We start from the raw sequence: 24,384 nt of genomic DNA, 5'->3' as shown, positions 1-24,384 counted from the left end.
ATATCAGTGACCAGTTGCTCTACATTACATGTCCATGTCAGCGTCTCTTGAAACAAAACTCATAGAAATTTCTGCTCAGATGTTTGCTGAATCATCTGTGTGTTGTATATAAGGCGCATCACGTGTTGGTCATGCTTATTTGGAGGAGAAAATACGATATACTTGGTTTTAGAGGCGTTTAGTTGTAGACGACAATGAACCCGTATACAATGGCATTACTTCACTACGAGTTTATGGCTGAAAGCCTTGCCGGCAAAGCAGCTCTGACACTACATGCACGACCACAAACTTTTTTTCCGGTTTATATTTCTTCCAGCGCGTTCAATACAAACGTTACTTCGAAACGTTTGTATTCTTCACCAGTGCTCGGGGGCTGCATTCTGCTTTCAGGATTAAAACACGAATCACATAATGCTGAATAGTCCACGTAGCCTATGCGGCAGTGAAAGATCAGCTCACGGTCTCACCTCTGCTCAGCGTTGTTTTATATAGGCTATTTGTAAGTGCGCCCTGGTGATCTGCGGAGTGATCGTATACCTGGCCCTGAAGCCGAGCTGAAGCGGCGGACTGTGCTCAGTTTGATTACCATTTCGGAACTGGTTCTTGAAGGTTTGCATTTAAATGCATAAAAAACGAAGGTGCAAAGAAACCATTTCACCCTTTCTTGCTTATGAGGCTGCCCATGAGAAATGTGGCACGCACACCTGTTATGAAACTTGTTCCGGAAACTCCGAAAATTTCTCTTCTCGTGGCCGAAGGCTGCCTTTTTTGTTGTGAGCCATTCATGGGCCACTTCAATTTGGGCTCAGCGCACCCCGCTCGATTCAAGTGCACCGTGATCATTCTACCGAAGCTTGTGCAAGTAAGCGTTTTCCTTCTGTGACAGTGGATGCACTTCGATGAATGAAATATTGCGCACCTATCTCCACTATAACGTTACGTCATCAGTCCGTGGGAAGTAGTTATTGACAAGTATGTGGAACGCACATTCCTAGATTAATGTCACTTTCGTTTGTTCCAATCTATGCATAGTGAAGCTGTAAATAACCAGTTGGATTTCGCAAATCACCCGTTCGTTTGTGGCCGTTCATAATTATAGGCAATGCATCATCGAAGTGTTGCGCAACTACGAGCTGGCGCGCGAGTGTGTTCGTGCGGTAAACAAGCGTGCTACCGTCTAGCGCTTGCATTGATAGAACGTTCAGCGTAGCTGCGTATGTCTTCCCGAGGAAAGGTTGCAAACAGAGCGACGACAGTATTGAAAAACAACTTCTGTTCAAAATTATATCGCGTCCAAAAAAATATCGCGTCCAATGCTCTACCAACAGAGTTACAACTACGGCTGTCCAAACTTCCGCTTTCTTGGGTATTTATGTTGACTGTAAACATATATAGTCAACATAAACAGTCAACATAAGTACCCAAGAAAGCGGAAGGTTGGATAGCCGTCGTTGTAGCTCAGTTGGTAGAGCACTGGACGCGATATTCGGAGGTCGCGGATTCGACTCCCACCATCGGCGCGTTGTTCTTCCTTCCGCTTTGCATTTATATTCTCTCTTCCTAAAATTATCACAGGTCTAATCTCGGGCAAGGTCAACTACAAAACAGCAAAACAAAAAATAATATTCCCATAGGTTTACCTTGGGCTCGTAGACTGTTGGCTCTCATGCATATATATTAAATGGGTGTGTTCAAATAAGAACGGTAATCGAGGTCCCATGACCATTTTTTTTTCAATGAAATTTTATATGTGGTCGGCAAATATCCCAGAAAAAAGGAATGGACCTTAGCTTTGCAAGATACGGCATACTTGTCTCGCAAAAAAAAGAAAAAAAAAATAATAATAATAAGATAAAAAATCGTATATCACTAAAGGTGGAAAACGCCTTTTTTTGTCATTTCTAAATGTTGCAAGTTTAGAGACAAGCTGCTTCCGCACTAAGATCTTGTCATGTATCATTTTTTACTCACTAAATTTATATGCAACTTTCACTTTTAGACAAATTATTAGCAACTCCTTTTCTTGCTGCAGTTGATTTAGGAGCGGCGCGCTGCAAAAATGTTAATTTTCAACCTTACATAATGGCATGATGCCTTAAGCTGTTTGCATTAAAACTTGTTCTCTTTATTGCGTGCTACGTTCCTAATTACAAACAAAACTTGCAGCTCTAGATCCCTAAGTCTGTTCTCCACAACACACTAAAACCATCAGAAATTTGAAAACAGCGAAAAAAAAAAAAAGGGGGGGGGGATGGGGGGGGGGGATGGGGAGGGGGGGGGGGACAACTTTGATTTCAGTTTTAAAACGAACATCATCTTTGATTTTTATTAAGATCCTGTCAAGAATCCTCATTACTTCAGAACTATCACGGACTAAAAAAGTGTTGCATTATATTGTTTAAAGTTAGAAAAACAAATCTACAATTGCCCGCTGGTCTTGCAAATTGCCAATGTTCAGCCCTACATTCCGGCGCGATTCAATAAAGTGTTCTCTCTGAAACTTTCTGTCAATATTAACCAGGTCTTGTTTTTTATTTCTGAAAGATTTCGAACCTCCAAAGTTGGTCGTTCTTTCTCCATATATGTTTTTTTTTTATTCGAATTTCAAAAACTACCTCAACTTCAATTTTTATCAAAATCTTCTCAGAACAATTCTAAGTACTTTATAAATATCAGGTACTTAAATGCATTGCATTATCTAAATTCAAATATAAAAATAAATATAAATCTGAATGCATTTTTATTCTCCATAAGCACTTAGGCTTCTCCTCAAGGAGTAGGCGTCAAATATTGGACTTGACATTTTATAATATGCAACATCCAAATCCATCTCAATGCTTATTTTTCTGCTTCTTGACAGGGTGGAGATAGCTTAAAATGGAAAAATATTCCCTTTTTCTTGTAATTTCATGGAAGACCAAAAGTGACGTTCGAACTTTCTTTTTCGAATGTTTTTAACAACCGAGAAAAATATTATAAATTAGAACTAGTTTAATATCAATGCACCGCGCAATAAATAAAATCAAGGATAGAGAAAAAGTTTCAACGTCACGTCTGTTCTTCCATGAAATTGCAAGGAAAAGCGAATTTATTCCATTTCAAGCTATCATCAACCCTGTCAACAAGCAGAAAAATAAGCACTGAGATCAAATTTTTTTTCTCTTTTCAAATTTCTGACGGTTTTAATGCGTTGTGGAGAACAGACCTAGCGATATAGAGACCCAACTTTTGTTGAAATTAAGAACGTAGCGCGCACAATAAAGAGAAGTTTTAATGCAAATAACTTAAGGCATCATGTCATTATGTAAGGTTGAAAATTAACATTTTTGTAGCGCACCGCTACTGAAGCAAATTTAGTGACTTTTTACTAAATCAACTGTAGCTACAAAAGGAGCTTCTAATAATTTTTCTAAAAGTTGCATAGATTTAGTGTGAAAAAAACAATGCATGACATAGTACAGAAGGAGCTTCTCCAAACTTGCAACTTTTTGAAATGGCAAAAACGGCGTTTCCTACATTTAGTGATATACGTTTTTTTTTTTTTTTTTACAAGAAAACTACGCCGCACGCCCTTTTAATTTGGGCAGAAAGAATGTCAAAAGGCATCGAATGCCAGATGACGGGAAAATGTGCGTTATCTATAGAAGACATTTTCGCTTTTACAAAGTCATCATGCTGTCTATACTTTCAGAACATAGTTAAACGTAACGTGCACCGCTAATATTGCTCTTATTGTTTATACGACTTAATAATATCCTTGAAGTTCAGTTTAACGCCAGACGACTTTTATTAGTCGGGTAGTTCCAGAGAACACACAAGTACTCAATAGGCAGCTCTTGACTACTATAGTCATTCTCGCAATACTTGAACAATTCCTTTTTTTTTTTTTTTTTTCGCGAGACCACACGGCGTGAGCGTTGAACCGAGCATTATGAACTAATAAGCTATTAGTTCTTGCGGTCAGGCTCATCTCATGCAGCGGCTGAATTTAGTACACAACGTAAAAACGACAACAACAACAACAACAACAAAAAAAAAAAAACAAAAAAAAAAAAAAACAGGCTCGCTTCGCACCAAACGGAGCGATTATTTGAGGCCGACGTTATTCTCTTCACTCCACAAATGCTGCTCAGTGCATACTGCAACGTTGGGGATTTTCAAACCAAGATGGCTTCATTTCAGTCTCTCCCAGCACGCGTGAACGCTAATAACAACTGTACGTCACCAATACATTCCACGCCAATAGTGACGCGAATAGTGCCGCACTGGTGACGAAGCTTTACTTTAGGTATATGCTTCTTAAAGCTGTTTCGCACAATCGGCTGCTTATAAAACAGAACGAAAGAGTACTGAACATAACGTCATAATAATAAATTATAAAATAATCTTTGAACTGGTAATATAGCAATCATAAAAAAAAAAAAAGCGCGACGTCCGTGTCCGGGTAGAAAATAAAGGAGCCTAAAAGGGAATCCCAGCGCGCCTCGCTTGGCGCTCGGCGGCGGAGTTCGTCGTCATGTGTCGGGAACGACGTTCTGGTTTCCCCAGTCGTACAGCGTCCTGCCCACGGCGTTGACAGTGAGCAGAACCATGCTGAGAAGAACAGTCTTCAATACCATTCCAAGCATCGCCTGCAGCACGCCATAAACCACTGGGAATTAACATAAAACAAACAACAAAAAACGACGGAATCCGAACGAGAGTAACCCCACAAAAACAACGTTAAAAGCAAACTTGACCATAAAGTGTGAAGTCGTTAGTATTTCGGATTTGGAGCTACTGAAAGTTATCACGACAAACATTAATGCTTATTTGTTCAGTCATTAGTTCAAAAGCGTGTTGAACGTCCGATTGCAGTGTTTTTGTCTTCCTCGCACAGATTTCCTTTTTTTTTTTTTTTTTTTTTTCAAGAAACAGCGCACGACCACTTCCGTGTGAGGAAGCCAACATGCAGACATTTCCGAGGCTTCTCACGCGCCTACTGAAATTAACCGGCTGTGTCAACAAATCTTTTCTTTTTCTTTTAGAGGAAGAAAGTAAAAAAGGGTCACATCCCATAGTCCCATGACGGCACTATTCCACCCAATCAGCACCGGAAACTTCATGATACCATCAAGCCCTCGACCAATCAGGAAATTTCCTGTCATCGCCTTTTTTTTTTTTTTTTCTGCTCATGTGGGCTTAAGTGTTTAAAGATTGCACCGAATCATCCAACAATTCACCCCTGCAGTGCAGAAGGAGAGAGCGAGATAACGTAACTAGATTGTAGGGCATGTGTATAATGTATAATCATATACGTACGAGTCGGAAGAAAGGCACGCGTCCGAGCTCGTGCATCACCACCATAGGGACGGATATCGGCATGATGACGTTGCTCGAGGCGCCCACAACCACGGGGATGGCGTAGTACATGGGGTACATGTTCTTGCTCTCCGCCTGCAGGGATTACCAGGAAACCGGACGTTATATATGGTACTTTCTTGATATATCCTGCATGCTTCTAAGAGCGCGTGCCTTCATCCCGTATGCTGGCGCACGAAAAAACTGCACGAGCAGGGATGAGAACTGCAATCGTCAAAGGGTTAGTTCCACTTCACAGAGCAAACTACACTATCATTTAATTGCAGTCTAGCTTCTGTTCTGGCGTAATTTTAAAGCAATGTCCTTAAAGGTCCCTTTCACCAGAAAATCCGGCGCCCTCTGCGTCGTTGTCGGCGTTGAGCGAAAAATCCCGAACATGGCGCTGGGAGGCGGCAGCTAGTAACTAACATGGCCGAGCACTAACTAGGCGTAGGGTTGCCTGACTTTACGTTTGGCAGGAGCTGCCAACTCGGGTCTCTCCTTTCATATGGGAGGGTGATATCAGAGCCAGCACTATTGCCTTCACGTTATTCCTATAGGCCGCGCAGCCACGTTCATACGGCTTGGTTAAAGAGGGGCTTTATATGTGGGCTGGTAGCCTACGCTATCGCGTCATGCCCTTAAAGGCGGAGTTTAAGTGTCAATTCGTTGTCGTACGGCATACGCGCAAGAGTGTATACAAAAGAAGTTCACGAATAAGCGAACCAATGTTTAAGTCTCGTCTATGTGAGCAAACAGTTATTGTATAAATTTGTTTTTAAGCAAGTTTCGGGCCTAGAGGGGCCCATAAGGGGCGCACTTGTCCCTTGCGCATGCGCGTTAGGTGCCCGACTACGTCAACACTACAGTAAGTCAGCACGAGGCTATAAATTCTTATTGCTAAAAAAATGTATAGCACCAGGATAAAATGGGCGACGTCTGAGATCCTGGATTACTGGTGTGCTAGTGTGTAGTTTTGAAGGCCCGAGTGCAAATGGTCTGTGTGCGCGAGCGTTCTTGCGTCGCATTCGTGCGGCAAGGGGAACAGATGCTTTACCACCTCGAGTCACTGCTGCGAGATAATAGGCTGGCGAAGAGCTTCAACTCGCTATTCTGAAAGCGACGGCCGAGTAGTCCTGGCTGAGAGGGGCGCATATTCTATACTTGAAACTTGTGGAAAAAAAGAAACACATATATAAAAGGTCCCGGCTCCAGGCGCGACGTCTTTTACGAGCTGCGAACGTGACAACGTTGGGAACGTCTGCAGAAATAGCCGCTACGGAAAAGGAGATTATGAGAGCGAAAGAAAGCAAAATATGTCCTCCGCTCATCTCGAGAAAAGCGGAGCCTGAAAGCGGCAAAAGCGCCGTGTTTTAGGCGAGCCATACATAGTTGTCAGGAAATACATGACCTCCTGTCAGAAAAGTGTCGCGAGGAGCTCACTTTCTGAACTAAATTGCGCTTCCTCTTGAGCACAGAGTCGGCTCCACAGTTAAGCACGAGGAGGCGTATTTTCAGTAGAGGGACAGAAATAAAAAAAGAACTGTATTTGCTACCGTTCCCTCTCGGTTAAAATGGCTTGCACCATGAAAAACACATATGAAACGTAACATTAGCATAAAGACGCTAAACTTACGAAGAACTCTCAAGGTAAGCGCGCTATTTCTGAAATATTCCGCAGGCACTAAAATTAACGAAAAGGTCTTTCAATGCTTCTGGCAATGGCTTGAATATTCTGGAGCGGTGTACGAATATTCGAAAGTCTCGAACAGCGTATCGATATCCTCCTGTTGGATTCTTCAAACCAATCAAATATCTTTAAAAAAAATATTCGAAATTAATCCAATATGAGCTGATCGTTTTGAATAACTGACTAATTGTCACAAGGTTCGAGTAAGGCCCATCATAGTATTGTTCTTCCAAGATTGAAAAAAAAAAGAAATTAAAAAAAAAAACAGAGGCCATACTGACACCACGTAAAGCGGTCAGCATGCGTGGGATGAGAGAACTCTTGTGCTGGCCAACTACGTGGCGGCGTTCATAACGCTGAAACATATGAAACACAACCAAATATATTGACGGCGTGGCAGGGTTCATACAAGTTCATCAAACTCTACCTTGGCTCCCGCTCTTGGAGGCCACGGCTTAAATTACCTCCTCACACCTAGCTGTCGTCCGTCTGATGTTCTGAGGTTTGACTCTAGTCCGTTCTCTTTTTTTCATCAATGGTAAAAGGTAATATGTCTCCACGCACTACTTTACGCTCATAGACTTAACATTCATTATTGGTATTATGGTCCCTTATAGTAAAGTTGTGTGCCGTATTTTAACGGCTGAGCTAAGGATGTCAATGAGTAATTACTCCCTTATCACAAATCTACTCCACCTTGGGGGATTCCCCCAAAATATTTGATCAACAGCTATATTTTAACTATATTATCTAATGCACCTAAACGTAGCCCACGGTACAAAGGTGACACGCGTTATTGCTCGTTTTGTACGAATTAATATCTCTAGAAGTAGCCGATATTAGCCCAAACATTCCATCCTTGTCTGATTCGGTTCCATCGCTATTTGATTCGATTTGGTAGCGAGTTCCGCAATTCTTATTCGATTTGGTTTAAAAATTCGCGCACCTTAACAGCATGGCCTATCATAACGGTATATTATGCTCTTTTCGTCCGTTTCAGATGTGCGACTGGGTGTGCACCCTCCTTTGCAGCATCGGAAGGCCACTTGTTATCGGAAAGAGAGTGCGAGTTTAGCATCTATCATTTGCGAATGAAATACCAACGGTGGAATGTACCAAGTAGCTGTCCTCTAGCTCAAAATGCTTCCACAACTAGTACAACAGCAGTTGGTGAAAGGCGGGTGGAATTGGCTCTCAGAGTTTCACCCCAGTCCTGGCCCACCAACATGGCAACAGCTGAGAAGCCAGTGCAAAGTCATCCGTGTTTTGTATGATCTGTGCCGGCAAAAAAAAAAAAAAAAAAAAAAAAATGCCAGTTTCTAACTGAAATAGTTTCGCTTCTGGAGTGGCAGACTCACGATGTCCTGCACGATGGGCATCATCAGCAGGCTGAGCGTCCGATTATTGGTGGTCTCGGCCAGCACTGATGAGATGGCGGCTAAAATGGCTTGCACCTCGACGTGGGACCGCGCCGTCCAGAAGCTTGGCTTAAAAAGCTTGAATAGCTGGGTCAGCAAGCCGTAATCCTGCGCGTACGAGCACTAATCCTACAGTACAGTAAAGCACAGCACAGCACAGCACAGCACAGCACAGCACACAAGTACAGTACAGTACAGTACAGTACAGTACAGTACAGTACAGTACAGTACAGTACAGTACAGTACAGTACAGTACAGTACAGTACAGTACAGTACAGTACAGTACAGTACAGTACAGTACAGTACAGTACAGTACACAAGCACAATACTGTACAGGCAGACAGACACAGAAGCCAAATGTTTTCAATAATGCCAGTTGTCAGTGCCGCCCCACGCTGTCTCCTTGCCTTTTTCCTGTCATTTCCGTGTTCTTGTTCCTTATGACAAGCATCGTTTTTCTTTCAGTTCCTCATAACTGTATAAATACCGGTACATATTTTTTTTCTTTTATGTAGCAAAACCTAGAGACTTTGGCTGTCCAACTCTTCCCGTCAATTTTTCGTAGTCTAATCTGCCCGCCATCTTTGGTTAATCCTAGCCTTTATACCCTATCTAGTTTTAAGCACAGTACCCCGTTCACAAGTCAGTCGAGGAATCATATTCCACCCGGCTACATTCCTCTTATCACTTCATATCTATTGCATACTTATAGTGCTCTATGCTCCCTTTCACCTTGAGATATATTTTCGTGGGTTTCTAAAAAAAAAAAAAAGAAAAAAAAAAGAAGAGAAAAATTTAAATCTTCATTGACCTCTCTCTCCAGATATTTTTCTAAGAGCGGCATTTCACGAATCTGTATTGACGCTGTTCCAATCACGCTGTCGATTGTTAAGCATCTGCAGTGCCCGAGTCAGGGATGGATTATGGGCCACTACTTGAAAAAGCGGACGGCGGCGGTCTCTTCCAAGCCATGTATTTGTTCAGCTAAAGAGCTTTCAGCATACTTATTTCTTGCCAAATCTCTCTCGTGATAGGGCAACTGCCCCTTCCATTAACTCGCGCAGAGTGCCCTATATACTCCGGAGGTCAACCCTTGTTTCGAAAGCAGGCAAATGCGTAGCAGGTACCTCCACTACTTTGGTGGCCACCTGGACGCCACCGAGGACGAAGACGATGCCCCAGGGCACCCTGGACCACGTGTGGCGCACCACAAGCCAAGTCTTGGCGACCAGCGAGCCGCATGCGCTGACCAGTAGTGCTGTCCAGGTTAGCACGCTCAGCAGCGTCAGCCTGAAATGTGTGCACAACTAGTCAAGGAACGCTGTATTGTCGCCTTTATTGCCATTGGCGCTTTCGCTGCCGTAATAGGTATACCTTTAGTAGAGCTCAAAAAAGACACACTTGCCTGATGTCGCTCCCTATGAAGCCTGCCGGCACGCACATCACGAGCACCAGCACCGAGCCGTGTATGACGAGGGCGCCTGCGAGACTGTGCGAGAGAGCAAAATGCAAAATCATTTTTTTTTTGTCTTGATTCTTTCAAGTGTGCGGGTCCGTGTACTCACGATGGTGTTCCGAGCGATTTAAGTTTCCCGAACGCTGTCTGCACGGCGGCTGAGTGTTCGGTGTTGGTGTCCTCCGGCTCACTGCGTGGGTAACAAAGGTGACAGTCATTCTATTGAAGTTTAATAACCGCATCATGGCAGTAAGCTTTCGAAAGGATTTCGGTCACCTGGTCTCCATAAAAATGTCGGCACTCGAGCTCATTAGAGCGTGTAAAAGGAAGGGGGAGTACAGAAGTGCCCTTGGTTGGCAGTGCATCTTCTGCTCCCCTAGTACCGCAGCACTACTACCCGCAATATCGCAAAAACTCGATGTCTGAAGCCGATTTGACATTTCACCTTTCCGAGTGATTTCAGGTGTCCACAGAAACAAGTGTGACAGATACTGCGCCTTTCCTTTCCTGTAAACCAATTATAGAACGCCTGTGAACTTTGGTGCATTCAACGAAACGCTGATTGTGTTCGTCAAGGGGCGCGCGATGTACCGTGTGCAGCACCAACGCTCAGGCTTTCGCATTTCTCAACTGCAAATTCTGCAATGCTTTCTGAACTTTTAGTGCTGCAGCACATGCAATGTATGGTCTGGAAGCATGGCCGTCAGATTAAGACAGCAAAATAACATTCAACAGTTAAGACACAGCAAACACAATCCTGTCAAAATGCCCTACTGCTGCACGATATTCCGTGATTAACTGAGTTAACCGTCCGATTTCTTCCCCTTCTTTCATCGCTGCTGGCAGCGCACTCAGAAGCTACAGGAATGAAACTGTACAGCACGGGCAGCTGGCAGTTTCACATAGAGGCTGTTTAAGCGAAGTTGGCTCATGATTCTTAAAAATAGGCTCCTATGGATGTCTTCTGCGGTTTTGTAAGACAAGTGCTGGGAACATCGGCAAGGCTATTATCTAAACAATCATGATAACTAGTAAGCGGGTTAGATGCGTGACAATACGAATGGTTATTTTTTTATTTATTATACTTAGGAGACTGGTAGCTGACCATTAGTAATAGCCAGATCAGTTTTTGAGTGCAAATCACATCTTAACACTGTCAGATCCAACCACGAACCACAAGAAACAACAACGAAAAGAAAACTGTCGCAGAGGGATAGATTGGAACCCTAGTACACGATCGTAAGGGAGTACGGAACATCTTAGCTATCGCAGGAGCCGATCGAACCGCTTGTTTTACTGACATCTCTCTCACGCTGTGGATTGCAGGTCGCCTTCGTCAAATTTCGTCCGCTTGCAAAGGATCCAAATACTCTGCTATCGCACTGCTCTCTTGAGTTGAAGCGGAGACGGTTTGGTTTGGTTTGGTTTGTGGGGTTTAACGTCCCAAAGCGACTGAGGCTATGAGAGACGCCGTAGTGGAGGACTCCGGAAATTTCGACCACCTGGAGACGGTTTGAGTAAAGGACTTGGCCTACCCCCAAAATTTGGGTGGCTGAGCAAAAACAAAATTACTCTGCGAAGTTCAAAATTAGTTCAGTGGCCAAAGCGCGCTTTGGAGAAAATTTAAAATAATTGATATAAACGGTATAAACGATGAAGAATTTTGTGCAGCAGGCCAATTACAAAAACAGGAGATCTAAGTTGGCAAAACCCACCTTTTGTCAATCTGCTATTTACTTCAAGCGACAAACTAGATAGATTTGGCAGACATGTGTCGTTAGAGGTTTGAATAATAAAATTGCGGCATTTTGTGTTTTTTAATGTTCATACTTTTATGTGCTATATTAAATGCACGAAGATTTCCAATCGCAGGTACAAGTAGAAAGTGAGACCAATTAAGTCGCTAAGTTCGGTTATATACGATTTCTGCCACGTGCCTGATTCCAGCGGAAGGAAGCGCACTGGACAGTAGAAGTGCTGTGATGGACAGTAGAAGTGCTGTGATAATCCGAACTGATGTGGAATTTGCATAATACCATTACATCACATATATTCGTGTACAACAAAGCACCATGTCGTCGTGCGTGCATGCCGCAATCGGGCCTGCACAAGATGCAAAAAAAGTCTCGCAAAATCTCTTAGACCTTGAAATGAGCCCGTTCGCCGTGTACGTACTCGGCGATTTTTATTTTTACCACGCATCGCCTTGGACTTACATCGACCCTTCTGATCCAGGCAGATGACATCAACAAATGGTCCCCATACGATCGCTCCCGGTTGTAACATAAATATACTCACTAAGGGAGCACCTGCGCCCACGAGAGGTAGCAGTATCCGACGAGCAGAGCTGCCACACAGCCAGGCAGTGTCATCACGCACCAGGAAGAGGCCGTCATGTCCGGTTCCGGGGAGGGCACATTTCTGCACATCATACACCCCGTGCAATTAACTACTTGCTGTGTGAGAGCCAATACACGCTACACTTACACAGGCCCCAGTCTATATGCGCGAATACGGTGTAGTCAGCGCTTGGAAGAAGATTCAGTGATGTATAAAAATGCTGTTATAGAGTCAGCAATGACGGTTATCTCAAAAGAAAAGGAACATTGAAATTAAATTGTAGGTCTCAACATCCCGAAGTGACGCTGGGCAATTATGGACGCCGTAGTTAAAACAGAGTTCCATATTTATTTAGGCTACTTAGAGTTCTTCACCGTGTGCCGACAAAAAACGTCTTACGTGTTTAGTACGCAAATTCTTTCTTCTAGCTGGTTATCGCCGCTCAGTAACAGCCGTCACAGACAGCCGCCTCAATATAATAATAATTCTCGTCCAGTTGCGCAGCCAGATACGACTCCTCCATGCGCGGTAGATCAAAGTCGAGCAACTGAAGAGCACCGCGAAGCAATGACCAAGATCATACGTCACTCGGTAGCAGTAATGATGAATCATGCCTAGTCATTGCAGTCTTTACCAGTCATCGCTAAGCATTTTTATTCATTTCCGATAAGTTACGGTCATTACAAGTCATTTTGGTTATTATTAGTCACCATTACTAGTGATTAGCATGAGTAAATATATCGATGCTTATAACCTTTATTCATTACCTATCACCATCAATTGTTTTCATTCTTCATCTCCCTCCTCACACGTCCGCTTTTTGCGAGTGACGCATGAGCGCACAGATGCGACGCACAGCTCACGCGCATAGATTTTCGCCCCATGAGGCAGAACGGCTTTTGCCTTAAAATGGGTTCCCGTTAGATTTAAGGGCGTGTTAGAATCGAGTAGTAATCTAGTAGTACTTGTGGCGCATTCGGGATAGTAGCAGCCCACTGCTGACGCATCTGAGGAAGAACGAAAATAAGCTGACCCCCCCCCCCCCCCCAAAAAAAAAAAAAAAAAAAAAACTGTTTTGAGGAAATAAATGACACAGTATCCGGTGGACAACTCTAGTGCACCGTGAAGGACGGGATAAAGAAAAAAGCGAAATGAGAAATAGTATAGAGAAGCATCGTCTAATTATCGGCCTACATATACCTGTTGCAAAATACTTGAGCATATTTCATTAAAATTTCTTAAAGAACATACCGAGACCAACAACATCATTCATCATAACCAGCATGACTTCAGAGCAGGCTTGTCCACTGTTACCCAGCTCAAAGAAATTTTTCATGTCCTCGCGCAGGGAATCAACGACCAAAACCAAACCCATATAATATTCCTCGATTACTCGAAAGCTTTTGATCGTGTAACACCATGTTAAACTGAACTTCAAACTAAATGAGATACTTGGCGACAGTCTCGTTACGAGGTAGATAGCCAGCTACTTATCGTAACGCTAACAATACGTGCAATACAATGACCATGTCTCTGATATTGTTCCGGTTATTTCTGGCGTGCCACAGGGCTCTGTGCTTGCACCATTTTTATTTATTCTATACATAAATGACATAACATATCACGTGTATGTAAAGGTGCGTCTCTTTACTGATTATTGCGTGCTATATAAAAAAAAGAAAAGCACTCAAGCAGACCAAAAAGGGCTAAACACAGCTCTAAGCAACGTCACACAGTGGTGTAATACATGGCAAATGGTGATTAATATGGAAAAGACGGCAGTGATGTCATTCACAAATAAAAAAACAAAACTTAGCTTCCCTTAAGGAGCAGGCAACGAAGTTCTTAAAACAGTAACTGAAAAGAAATAGGTACCTTGGCGTGATTATTTCTAATGATCTCATCTCCAAAACTAAAGTACAAAACATTACCAAAAAAGCCATGAGTAGTTTATACTTCTTTAAACGCGCCTTGCGCTTTGCAACCTCAGATACGAAGTTACTCGCGTATAAGGTCCTTATCCGTCCAATTTTAGAATATGCAAACGTCGTCTGGTTTCCGTATATGCAAAAGATGTACACATGCTCGAATCAGTTCAACGAAAAGCGGTTCGCTTTGTCTACCACAGATACCGGCGCACTGACTCTTCCACGGAGCTGCTTTCTCGCGCAGGCCTAGACACAATTAACAAGTCGCGTAACACTCCACAGACTCAAGTTTTTATCAATTAATTGATAATGCATTCTACATGGATCCTACATGGAGCTGCTACTTACATTCGCTTTAACCGTTCTAGAGAAACACGTCACAAGCATGATTTTACGATTAATGAATACTCTTGTGCTAACAACAAATATTAGCTTTTTCTTTCTTTCCGCGAGCAGTAAGGGAATGGAACGCCCTAGATAAATGTATAACTGCGCAGCATTCCTTAGAAAAATTCATGGAGCTTGCAGCCTCATCAGTTTGGTCATCAAGCCAGATTTGATGACCATCCACATTCTGTATTGGTCTTATGTTTTTGCTCACTCTGTCATGTACCCAGTGTAGTATGACTATATTAAGGAATACTTTGAGACGTGTCTGAACGCATGCTTTGAAGGCCAGAGTCGGCTATCTTCCGTCTTCTGCTTCTCACTCGATGTGTCCGCATATGAATGCTGATTTCTTGTCTTTTAAACCTGATTGCTGGCTTTTGTATTATTGTGTTGTTAACTTGCATCTTGTTGTCTATAAATACACTCCCGTAACAGTCCCAAGAGGAGACGAACAGTATGTTCAAATAAATAAATAAAATAAATAAATAAATTTCGACTAGCTGCATGCCTTTAATTTGTGCCGGCATTACACAGAACACGGGCGCCTTTTGAATCTCGACTTCCTCCTTCAAAGTTAATTCTTCCGGAATCCCGCATTGCTGCACTTCTTTATTTCGTCTTTCACCCATTCTTGTTCCCTTCCCTTGCACCGCCGTTTAAGTGTACGCCGGGAAGAGAGACATTTCCTTGAAGCAAAATAAAAAAACCTGCAAACCTACAGCGGTGGCTTAGGGGTAGACTCTCAGCCCGTGAGCCGAATGGCCAGCTAGTCTGCTTTATTCCGGAGCCTAACACAACACTCTGCTTTCTTTCAATCCCCCCTTTATCTCTTTCTTTACGACGTGGTTAAGGTGTCCACCGAGAAGGGAGCCGGTTAACACTTGCTTTTCTCAAAACCTATTTCCTGGAAAATTTTAGCGTGCACTGATATCACACAGCACACGTATGCTTTTTGACGCGATAGCGTTAAAGGCTCCACTCTGAAGAAAATCCAGCGTCGGCGTTGTAAGACACGAACGAAGATGCAACTGGCACATGCTATTGGCAGGTGACATGGCAATCATTGGTCGGTGGGTTGTGTGATGTCACGTGATCGCACGGTCGAGCCATCTGGCGCTGCCACCTATAGGGCTTCTCTTTCCAGAATAGGAGTGTGGGCTGTGAATGTAACCCTCCGCGATAGTTGGATCCCGAGCCATACTCCTAGGGCCATGCAGTCACGCTCGTACGGCCTGATTAAATGAGGGTCTATATCTATGTCGGAATGCAACGTGGTAACTTGCGACTGTGCACACTAATCAATACATTGCCGCGAAACCTTCAAAACTGTATTTGTTGTTTTTTTAACAGCCGCCGGCATGCGGGCTTATCATTGTGATCCTGGCACGCGTATCAATTCTGTATCCCGTGTTTGTTCATGTTCGTTGTCGCGATACGACGCGTTATCATTTTCTTTGTCGCGAAAGATGCGCCGAGATCTGTCTCGAAGATTCTGATCACTTGCGTATGTTTCTACAATGTTCCAGGTTATGCTAGTAATAGAAGAGACATCTGGGCGAGTTGGTACGGTGACATGATGAAAAAAACAGCGCTACAGACGTGGACGGAGGTGAAGGGCAGTGCCCGTCCTGTTTGTTCTTCACCTCCGTCCACGTCTGTAGCGCTGTTTTTTTCATCATGTTATGCTAGTAGCAGTTTGTGACGTTATCTAGATTGTTCTGAGCGGCCTTTAAATTGAGCGTTGACGAGTGTAACGAGCATTCTTTGTTCGACGATCGACGAGCATGTTTGTTGCTATTGCCGCCGCCGAGTTGCTTAGTTCTTTTGCGGGCGCAAGTCAGCCCAATAAAGAGTTAATTTCAGTACCATCAAGCCTGTGTCTTCTTTTGGTGTCAACGGCCTTGTCACCACTACGTGACAATATGTCACACAATAGAGGCACAATTAAAATAGCGAGGATATTAGCTATTAAGCAGCCGGAGGCGAAATTCAAAAGGCATATATACATATTGCTCTATGTCAGTGGATCTTGAAGTGACCGAAATCTAACGCCTCCAATACAGAACCCCTTCCCTCTTCCTTTTTCACTCCCACCGTCCTCCTTTCCATCCCAGAGCTATATAAATGTACATCGATACGCGCACAGTTGCTGCGCCTTTAATTTCCCCACAAACCAGATTTCAGTTTTCCTGGTGAGTGCAGCTTGTGTAAGCGGATAGCTGTGCTTTGGAGTGGAACGAAATGGCAAATGTGGCGTGCCGAACAAGAGCCAGCGACTGGCAGGTGTTCGAGGAATTACCGCGCCACCACACCTCCCTGGGAGACCCACCGAACAGCGTTCTGAGCCGGCGCCGTGTTCATCGTCATCTTCAGTCGTTAATGTAGTCTGTGCTCGCGCCATACCTTGTGATGCGTGACGCGTCCGCATGGAGCTAGATCATCAGTCTACTGTAAACACGGTTTTCGTTTTCTAACGTCTAGCTCCGCTGAGACTAGAAATTCTATAGAACCATGAACAGTCTTCTAAATTTTAGCTCGAAAATTGTGCGCTTAGATGTGAAACTATATTTGCTGAAATAATCCATCCGAGCATGCAGCGCCGCTCTGCGTGGGCCAAAGGAGCACTCTGTGGCATACTTGGAGAGCATCGCGAGCGCGGTGGCGGCCGGTCCGGTCCAGTAGCTGCACAGGCTGCCCAGCACCGTCATCAATGATGGTCCCACCAGGAACGCGTTGTGAATGTCCGCACGGCGCCTGCGCATAAGCAGTGATACGCAGTGGAGGCGGCCGGCGCACCGACTGAATTGACGTTTGCTCAAAGAGATGCTGATAAATTAAACTTGGCTCATGTCGGCTACCACCTTCTCACGACAAAGGCGCTACTTACATATAAATATGGGTTTTAACAAGAGAGCGTTAAAGGGCCCGTTCTCCAGAAAATCCGGCGTCGGCATTTTAAGTGAAAAAACACGGGAATGACCATGACAGGTTGCTATGGATGGTCTTCGGGTTGCTCGACGTCACGCGATTACCTGACACGGCCGATTTGGCAGGAACCGCCAACTTCTCAATTCAGATGTAAGTGTGATTTCGAAGTGCACTCTTCCAGGACCCTTGTATTCTCATGTCAGACATGCTACACCTAGGCCACGTATATATAGGCACGTTTGTGTACGGCTTGGTTAAACAGTACTTTACATTTATGTCGGGTGGTCTTCCACACAGCGAAGTAGCTTGCGATTGTATGCGAAATATTATGTGCGAGATAACAGAGGCAGAGATTAAGGGATCAGTGATATACGAATAGTAGTAAAGTGTATGTAAGCAAACGATAATCCTCAAAGGGAGCCGCGAACAGGAGCCGTGAAGCTGTCGCCTACCCTTAAAGTGTATGGCGCGACAAAACGTAGTATACTGGTGTAGTGGGTACAGCTCTATCAGTCATGAAAACGTGGTGCTCGGCGACTTCGAAGGTTCTTTTTTGTCACGACCCAGACTTCGCGTCCGAAATGCGGTATCCCATTAATGTTGATTCGAGAGCTGCAAACTTGGAGGAGGGAAGTACTGAGGGCAAACCCAGAGTACGTGGGTTGTAGTGGAATGTAGGCCACAGAACAAATAAAACGAATTCAGATTTACGTCATGTTGCCCAGGAAGGTCCCGTAACCAAGGGAAAGTAATTGTGCCAAAAATAAAACCCGATTGCTTTGGGGGTGGCTGGAATTAGAACACAGTACTCTGGGACTGAGAGAGGGGCGTGCTACCCATATGTCATGAAAATTCGTTGGTTCGAGCTGAACGCAGAGCTGTCTATCGCTTTCAACTTCCTTCAGCATACGCGGCATGTTGTGCCTGCTGTCCATGCTGGTGCTGCCGACGGCGAGGCCCAAAAGAGCAGGCGCGAATGCTCGCGCAATTTAGAACAGCCCAGCGCTTGGCCAGGGAAGCAGTATCACATCAGTCCGCTACGCCGACTGAGCAGCCGTGGCTATCTGGCCGCCTTCTTCATCAACCAAGCATGGGATTCCTGCAACTATACCAACGCGAGTGTTTGCTTCCCTTGTATTTTCCTCACCGACCCACATGGAACGCATAACGTAAATGCATGCAGTCAAAAACAAATGCATGCTTGAGCAAAAATGCCGAGAACAAGCGAGGATTTAAAGTAGACGCAATACCATCGCTTCTACTGCGTCGGCGTTTACTAGTCACGTAACGAAAAGACAGCATGAACATTTTGTTTCGCGGCAATCTTTGTAGTTCCTGTGGTTTCCTAAACCTGAAAACCGCCGTCTTTCAGGTAGCTCGTCTTCCAGTTATTATCGAGTTGGAGTTATTGTTGACTGCTTATGAAAGCTGACGAAGTCTGACTGGGTCACAACCGTGGGTGTATTCCGCGGTCACTGCTTTCGAAAGGCGAGTAGCTGTGTCGGTCGTTCTATTAGACCTAGCGTCTCGCCGGTGTGCCAAAAAAGTGGCAGCAATTATGCATGTATAATAAGCCTTGTGAACATAAATACCCGTCAGACTCCCAAAGTGTTCAACCTATGCTATGGCCGTGTAGCATCTGTGTTTATGGATTGGGCGTGCAAAATTGCGTACGTGCACATTACTTTAGTTCGGGCAGTTTCTGCCAGTTAGCAAGCTCCCTCGCAGTGCGCGAGTGAGGGTGTACGTGCTGCCTGTTTTGATTTGCTTTCTACTTTTTATCCCTTGCTAGCTAACCCCCAGCAGGACCAGAGTTGTGGCGTGCATTCCTGTTTTTTTTTTTTTTTGTATTCGATTTTCTTTTTAGCTCAACATGAAGGTCATGCGGTGTCGAAACGCGCCGTGTCTATGCCATCCCTTCTTTGTCTATGAACTAAGTGGTGCTATTTTTGAGCGTGCTTTTACTTTGGACCCCAAATCCGCACAACGCAGCGCCCACGCGCGTCCTTGTTAGCTCCGCATATTATTAAAAAATTCAGGGGCGCACTTAAGACTGGTTAGGTACGCTAATGCGAAAGTATAGTTCGAATTCTGTCTCACCGCCTGGTGGGTTCGGCCCACATTACGCTAGCGGACTTCGGCCGCACTCGGGCAGATGAGGTATTTACCTAGGTTAAATGAAGGAGTGGCGCAGATGGAATTTCGTGAAGCCGACAATATTGAGTGCGTTACATTTGGAACTTAATGAAGACGACGACGTTTACTGCACAGCGCGAGAGTGGGTTGCAGTTTTACACGAGGCCTGATCGGCTGCGGCAATGGTATAGTGCTCTCGTATCTGGGCCAGGGAATCTGATATTTGTTCGTTCTGGCGTGGGTTCGAAACGAGTGGCGGCGATGTTTTTGTCTACTCACAGTTTGTTCGGACACACGCTATCCACAGATACTGCTCCTAAATCATGTCCACAATTCCTGCCCATGTCACTAATGAGTGAAGAAGTGCTTTCGCATTAAAAGGAGCCGACGAGACGTCTTCAGTCCGCTCTTAGAAGATCAAACCTCCGTCAAGCGCTCATGCACGGACCTAAAGCCGCCGGCGACACTGGATCACGCGACAGCCCGCTATTGTTTCAGAAGGACCCTCGTCTTCGAGAGCTGCTCGTCGTCGGTGAATGAACTGTTGCTGCACTCCATGTCATTGTATGCCATTTCTAAGCTTCTCTTCCATTTATACTTTTTGATTTCGCCTTTGACACTGATTCATCCTGTCTTTGTAGACGGCTCTATGTAATCTGGATATAGGGTGTAAATCTGACTTTGATTTTGGAACCGCTAGTGGCACTTTATGTGGCGCGTGTATTGACTAATATTATGTCAATCAATACGTGTAGTACGCTGTTACGTGCGCTATACCCGTAGACACGACCATTTTACGGCGTGAGCCTTTACACACAACACACCCTTAGGCCGTCACGTGGATGAAGTCCGTCCATGATCACCGATCGAAGCAGTCAGGAAAGCAAGCTAAGACAAGGGAGATGAATGGCGATAAGCGAAAAAGGGAAGGAAAAAAGGGGAGAAACCAGAGGGATGATTTCATAGACAAAGATAGAGAGAAAAGAAAACAAAGAACCCGCGTGTTCGGTATTCATTTCGCCTTTATCGCTGTCGCCCATCACTATCGATGCTGCATAGGCTTCCGAGGGATGTTATCGCTGACACGACTGCCGCCAGTCACTTGTGGCCCGAGGCCACGTTATCTCATAGCTTTGGGTCTTAGACCTCATTAGTCGAGCGAATGGCTCAACTCAATTTTTCGCCGAGGAAGCTAAATCGATTCCCTCAGAGCGGGTGACCGGAGAAACGAGAAAAACCTGAAAATCCAATGCCGTGGATTTCGCAGCAGCTGCCGTCTCCAATCATACGGAGGACACCAGTAGCCTTCGTGAGGCGTTACATCCGAGTATGCAAGACTAAGTTATGTTGATCGCCTAGCGAGAAGTTTATAGGTGACGTAACAAGACTGCACTCTAGCGGGCGATGCAATAGGAAACGAAATGAGCCAAGAAACCTTTACAGCATGAGCCCTTACACGGAGTTATACCCTTAGTCGTCGCGGTCGAGAGGCCCGACACGGGAGTAGACAAGACGAAGTTGCGCTCACCGCCGAGTGAGAAACCGATCGGTGCTGAGATGCGACAGGCGACGAAGGCCTCGCAACGACGACAGCGACACCGGAGTCAAGGTGGGCCTTCAACTTTCGAAGATGCCGCGTCGGACGAAGCTCGTCCTATGAGGGCCACGCGGCAGCGAGAGCGTAGGATGCGTCAGTGCGCTACAGATCCCGCAGTTTACGCCAAACAGCCGGCTCACGCGAACTGTTTAACTTAGCCGTTGCCTAGCTTAACCAATTCTTGTAACCCTTTCTTATCAAAACCACATTCACTTTACAAACGTTAAACATAGCGAGGCAGCCGCAAAGCCTACTGTTTCCTGGATCCAGTTTTTTTTTTTTTTTTTTTTTTCGAAGATCTCAGACGCTATAGGCTAAACTGCAGTTCTCGTAAATCGGCTGTTACGCTGTCTTTTTCCGGGTGCAGAGATCACTAGCTCGAGTTTAATGGCGAGAAAAAAAAATTAGGTGCAATTTTCTCAGGAAGAAATGCGCATCTCAGTAGGCACAGTACCCCAAAAGAGCTCCAGAATAAATTCTTGCGGAATGATAATTGGGTGAAGTTGTCCTCAAGTTCACTGCGACAAAGATTTACGACTGCGAGGGAGTTCCAGAGCAGCTGTTAATAAGAACACAGTATACGAGCGCCTTGCTTTTCGCCTCCATCGGAAAGAGTCACTGCGAAAGCTTTCAACAGCAGCGAAAAACTTATCTACCTGCAGGCGAAATGTTTGCAATTGGAAATCGTGTACAGGCGTCTCCGTCGCCGTAACCAAGAATTGAGCAAAACGGTATTGGAGAAAATACGCGCACGATTGCGTATACAAATTGTGACGAACCTGTTTTTAACGCAGTATTCAGGGTGGTGTCAAACCATTTCGTTTCCCATTTGTATCCATTTGCAAGTTGATAGCTAATTCGCGATATGGATTTTAAGTGACGACATATGAACCTGGAAGCCTGCAATAGTGTGCCGTTCAATATAGTGTAGGTGTCCTTCGAGAAGCGAGATAAATAAGGCGCCTTGTTTTCTACCAAAACTAAAGTGGGTTCGAATAAAAGGCCCAGCTGAGATGGCGCAGTGGTTAAGATGCCCAACTATTATTTGGAGTACCCGGGTTCGAACTGGAGCCGACTGCGTTTTGCTGGAGTCGAAACGGAGAGGCGTCCGTGTGCTGTGTGATGTCAGTGCACGTTAAAGATTGCCAGGGTGTAGAAATTACTACGCAACACGCCGCACTTCATGGCATTAGTGCAATCATGGCCAGTCCCAAAAATATCGCTAAACGTGGCGTAGAACATTAAGGGGCCAAGCGTTGTGATGGCGCGAAGCTCTGTTTCTTGCACTCAAAAAGAGATATCCGCAAATGAGGTACGCGTCTATTAAATTGTGACTCTAAGCACCATAATATATATTATCTTTCCATTGGGTCCAAACAGCCAACTTTTTTACTTCCGCTAACAGGAGCACTTTAAAGAAAGGTTGAGCGAAAACGTGCTGAAGCGAGCATTTGTGGGCAGCTTTTAGACGGGCTTTTATACATCGCCACTTCAGTGGAAAGCCTAGAGGAAAACTGCCTGCAGACATCAGCTGCAGTCACGTGCGACATCTCAGAACTGATTCTATATCCTGTCTCTGAAGGAAAGGTGCATTGTTACACACACACACACACACACACACACACACACACACACACACACACACACACACACACACACACACACACACACACACACACACACACACACACACACACACACACACACACACACACACACACACACACACACACACACACACACACACACACACACACACACACACACACACACACACACACACACACACACACACACACACACACACACACACACACACACACACACACACACACACACACACACACACACACACACACACACACACACACACACACACACACACACACACACACACACACACACACACACACACACACACACACACACACACACACACACACACACACACAAAGAGATTAAAGTAAGACGTTCACACCGACGATGCGCTCGCTACCAACTGGCTGTTATTTGTGTCTTCTTATTGTAACCCTACGTTTTTGCGATGCATTCTTCTTCGTATCACAAATAACAGCCAGTTGGTAGCGAGCGCATCATCGGTGTGAACGTCTTACTTTAATCTCTTGTCTGTGTGTGTGTGTTGTGTTTGTGTATAACTATGCAGCGCCAGAGGTCTTCGGAGTCGTCTATCCAACTAGCCTGCTCGCAAGTACTACATGCCCTGTTTAATACTGTGGCAGCGATAAAAGGCCACGACTGAGCTTAAGCCCAGCCCAGCCTAAAGTTCCTCTACGTGGTCAAGGAGGAGGCGATGCTTGAAACCAATCATAAGCTAAAGGCTTTCAACGACCTTGCTCCGGTTGGACAGAATTGTCCCATGTTATCAGAGGTTCGCACGGAAAGTCTATGGGCGTTTCTTTTTTCGCTGTATGACAGCTAGAGCTGTATTTTGACGTGGCGCAATATCAGTCATCGACATCCCTCCCACACTTTTTTTTTTTTTTGTAATTTAGGTGTAAGCTACTTAGAAAAAGCTTAAAACACTTACTTCATTTGTCGTTTCTTTCTCGAGGACTCCTCGTTTAAAGCAGCTGCAGGAAAAACGCACAAAAAATCAATTCAAACACAGCACAAATGTACCACATTCCCCATCAAAAGTTCCCAGCACCATGGTCTGCTTTTAAGCCCTGTAGTGGGTCCATCTACAGCATCCCCAAAACTTCTCTCATGGTAGAAGTGTCACTGTTAGCTCTGGGAAACTGCAAGCTTCATAGGCGTATTAAGTACTATAATATATATGCCGATTAAAAACCACGTAGCCTGAGAACTTTTGGCGAACCCTGCAGTGTGCTCACAGTGTGCATAAGATTGTTAGCTGTGGCTGCCTCAGTAAGATAGATGGATAAAATAAAGTCTAATATCCAACGAATAAGGCGATCTCCTCCCCCCTCTTTGACACGCAGTTCAGGGGGCGGGTGCCACCGCATCAGATGCAGGCTGGGAGGTCTTGGATCCCAGCAGCCTCTTTAGCCAGTTGGACGAGCAGTAAATGCAAATTATGAGTCACTAAACCACTTTTCTATTCTGCATAAAAAGAGACTGCACATTGAATGACATGTTGCATTGCAACACATTTTGATTATTTACTCGCAAATTACCAC

At 44.7% G+C, this 24,384-nt stretch overlaps 1 protein-coding gene across 1 annotated transcript; it reads right to left on the bottom strand.

Moving 5' to 3' along the window:
• Positions 1 to 4,514: 4,514 nt before the first annotated feature.
• On the bottom strand, positions 4,515 to 12,300 carry LOC146197518 (Na(+)/citrate cotransporter-like). The gene is made up of 6 exons (XM_084597194.1): positions 12,214 to 12,300; positions 11,976 to 12,007; positions 9,576 to 9,738; positions 8,389 to 8,556; positions 5,302 to 5,436; positions 4,515 to 4,631 (listed from the first exon to the last, which is right to left on the bottom strand). Exons 1-6 carry the CDS (start codon positions 12,298 to 12,300, stop codon positions 4,515 to 4,517), a joined length of 702 nt encoding a protein of 233 aa, XP_084453320.1.
• Positions 12,301 to 24,384: the final 12,084 nt, after the last annotated feature.

Source organism: Amblyomma maculatum, chromosome 3 (genome assembly GCF_055883805.1).
Source record: "Amblyomma maculatum isolate TAMU_Amacu chromosome 3, ASM5588380v1, whole genome shotgun sequence".
NCBI classification, from domain to species: Eukaryota; Metazoa; Arthropoda; class Arachnida; order Ixodida; family Ixodidae; genus Amblyomma; species Amblyomma maculatum.
This window is presented reverse-complemented; position numbering and strand designations above follow the sequence as displayed.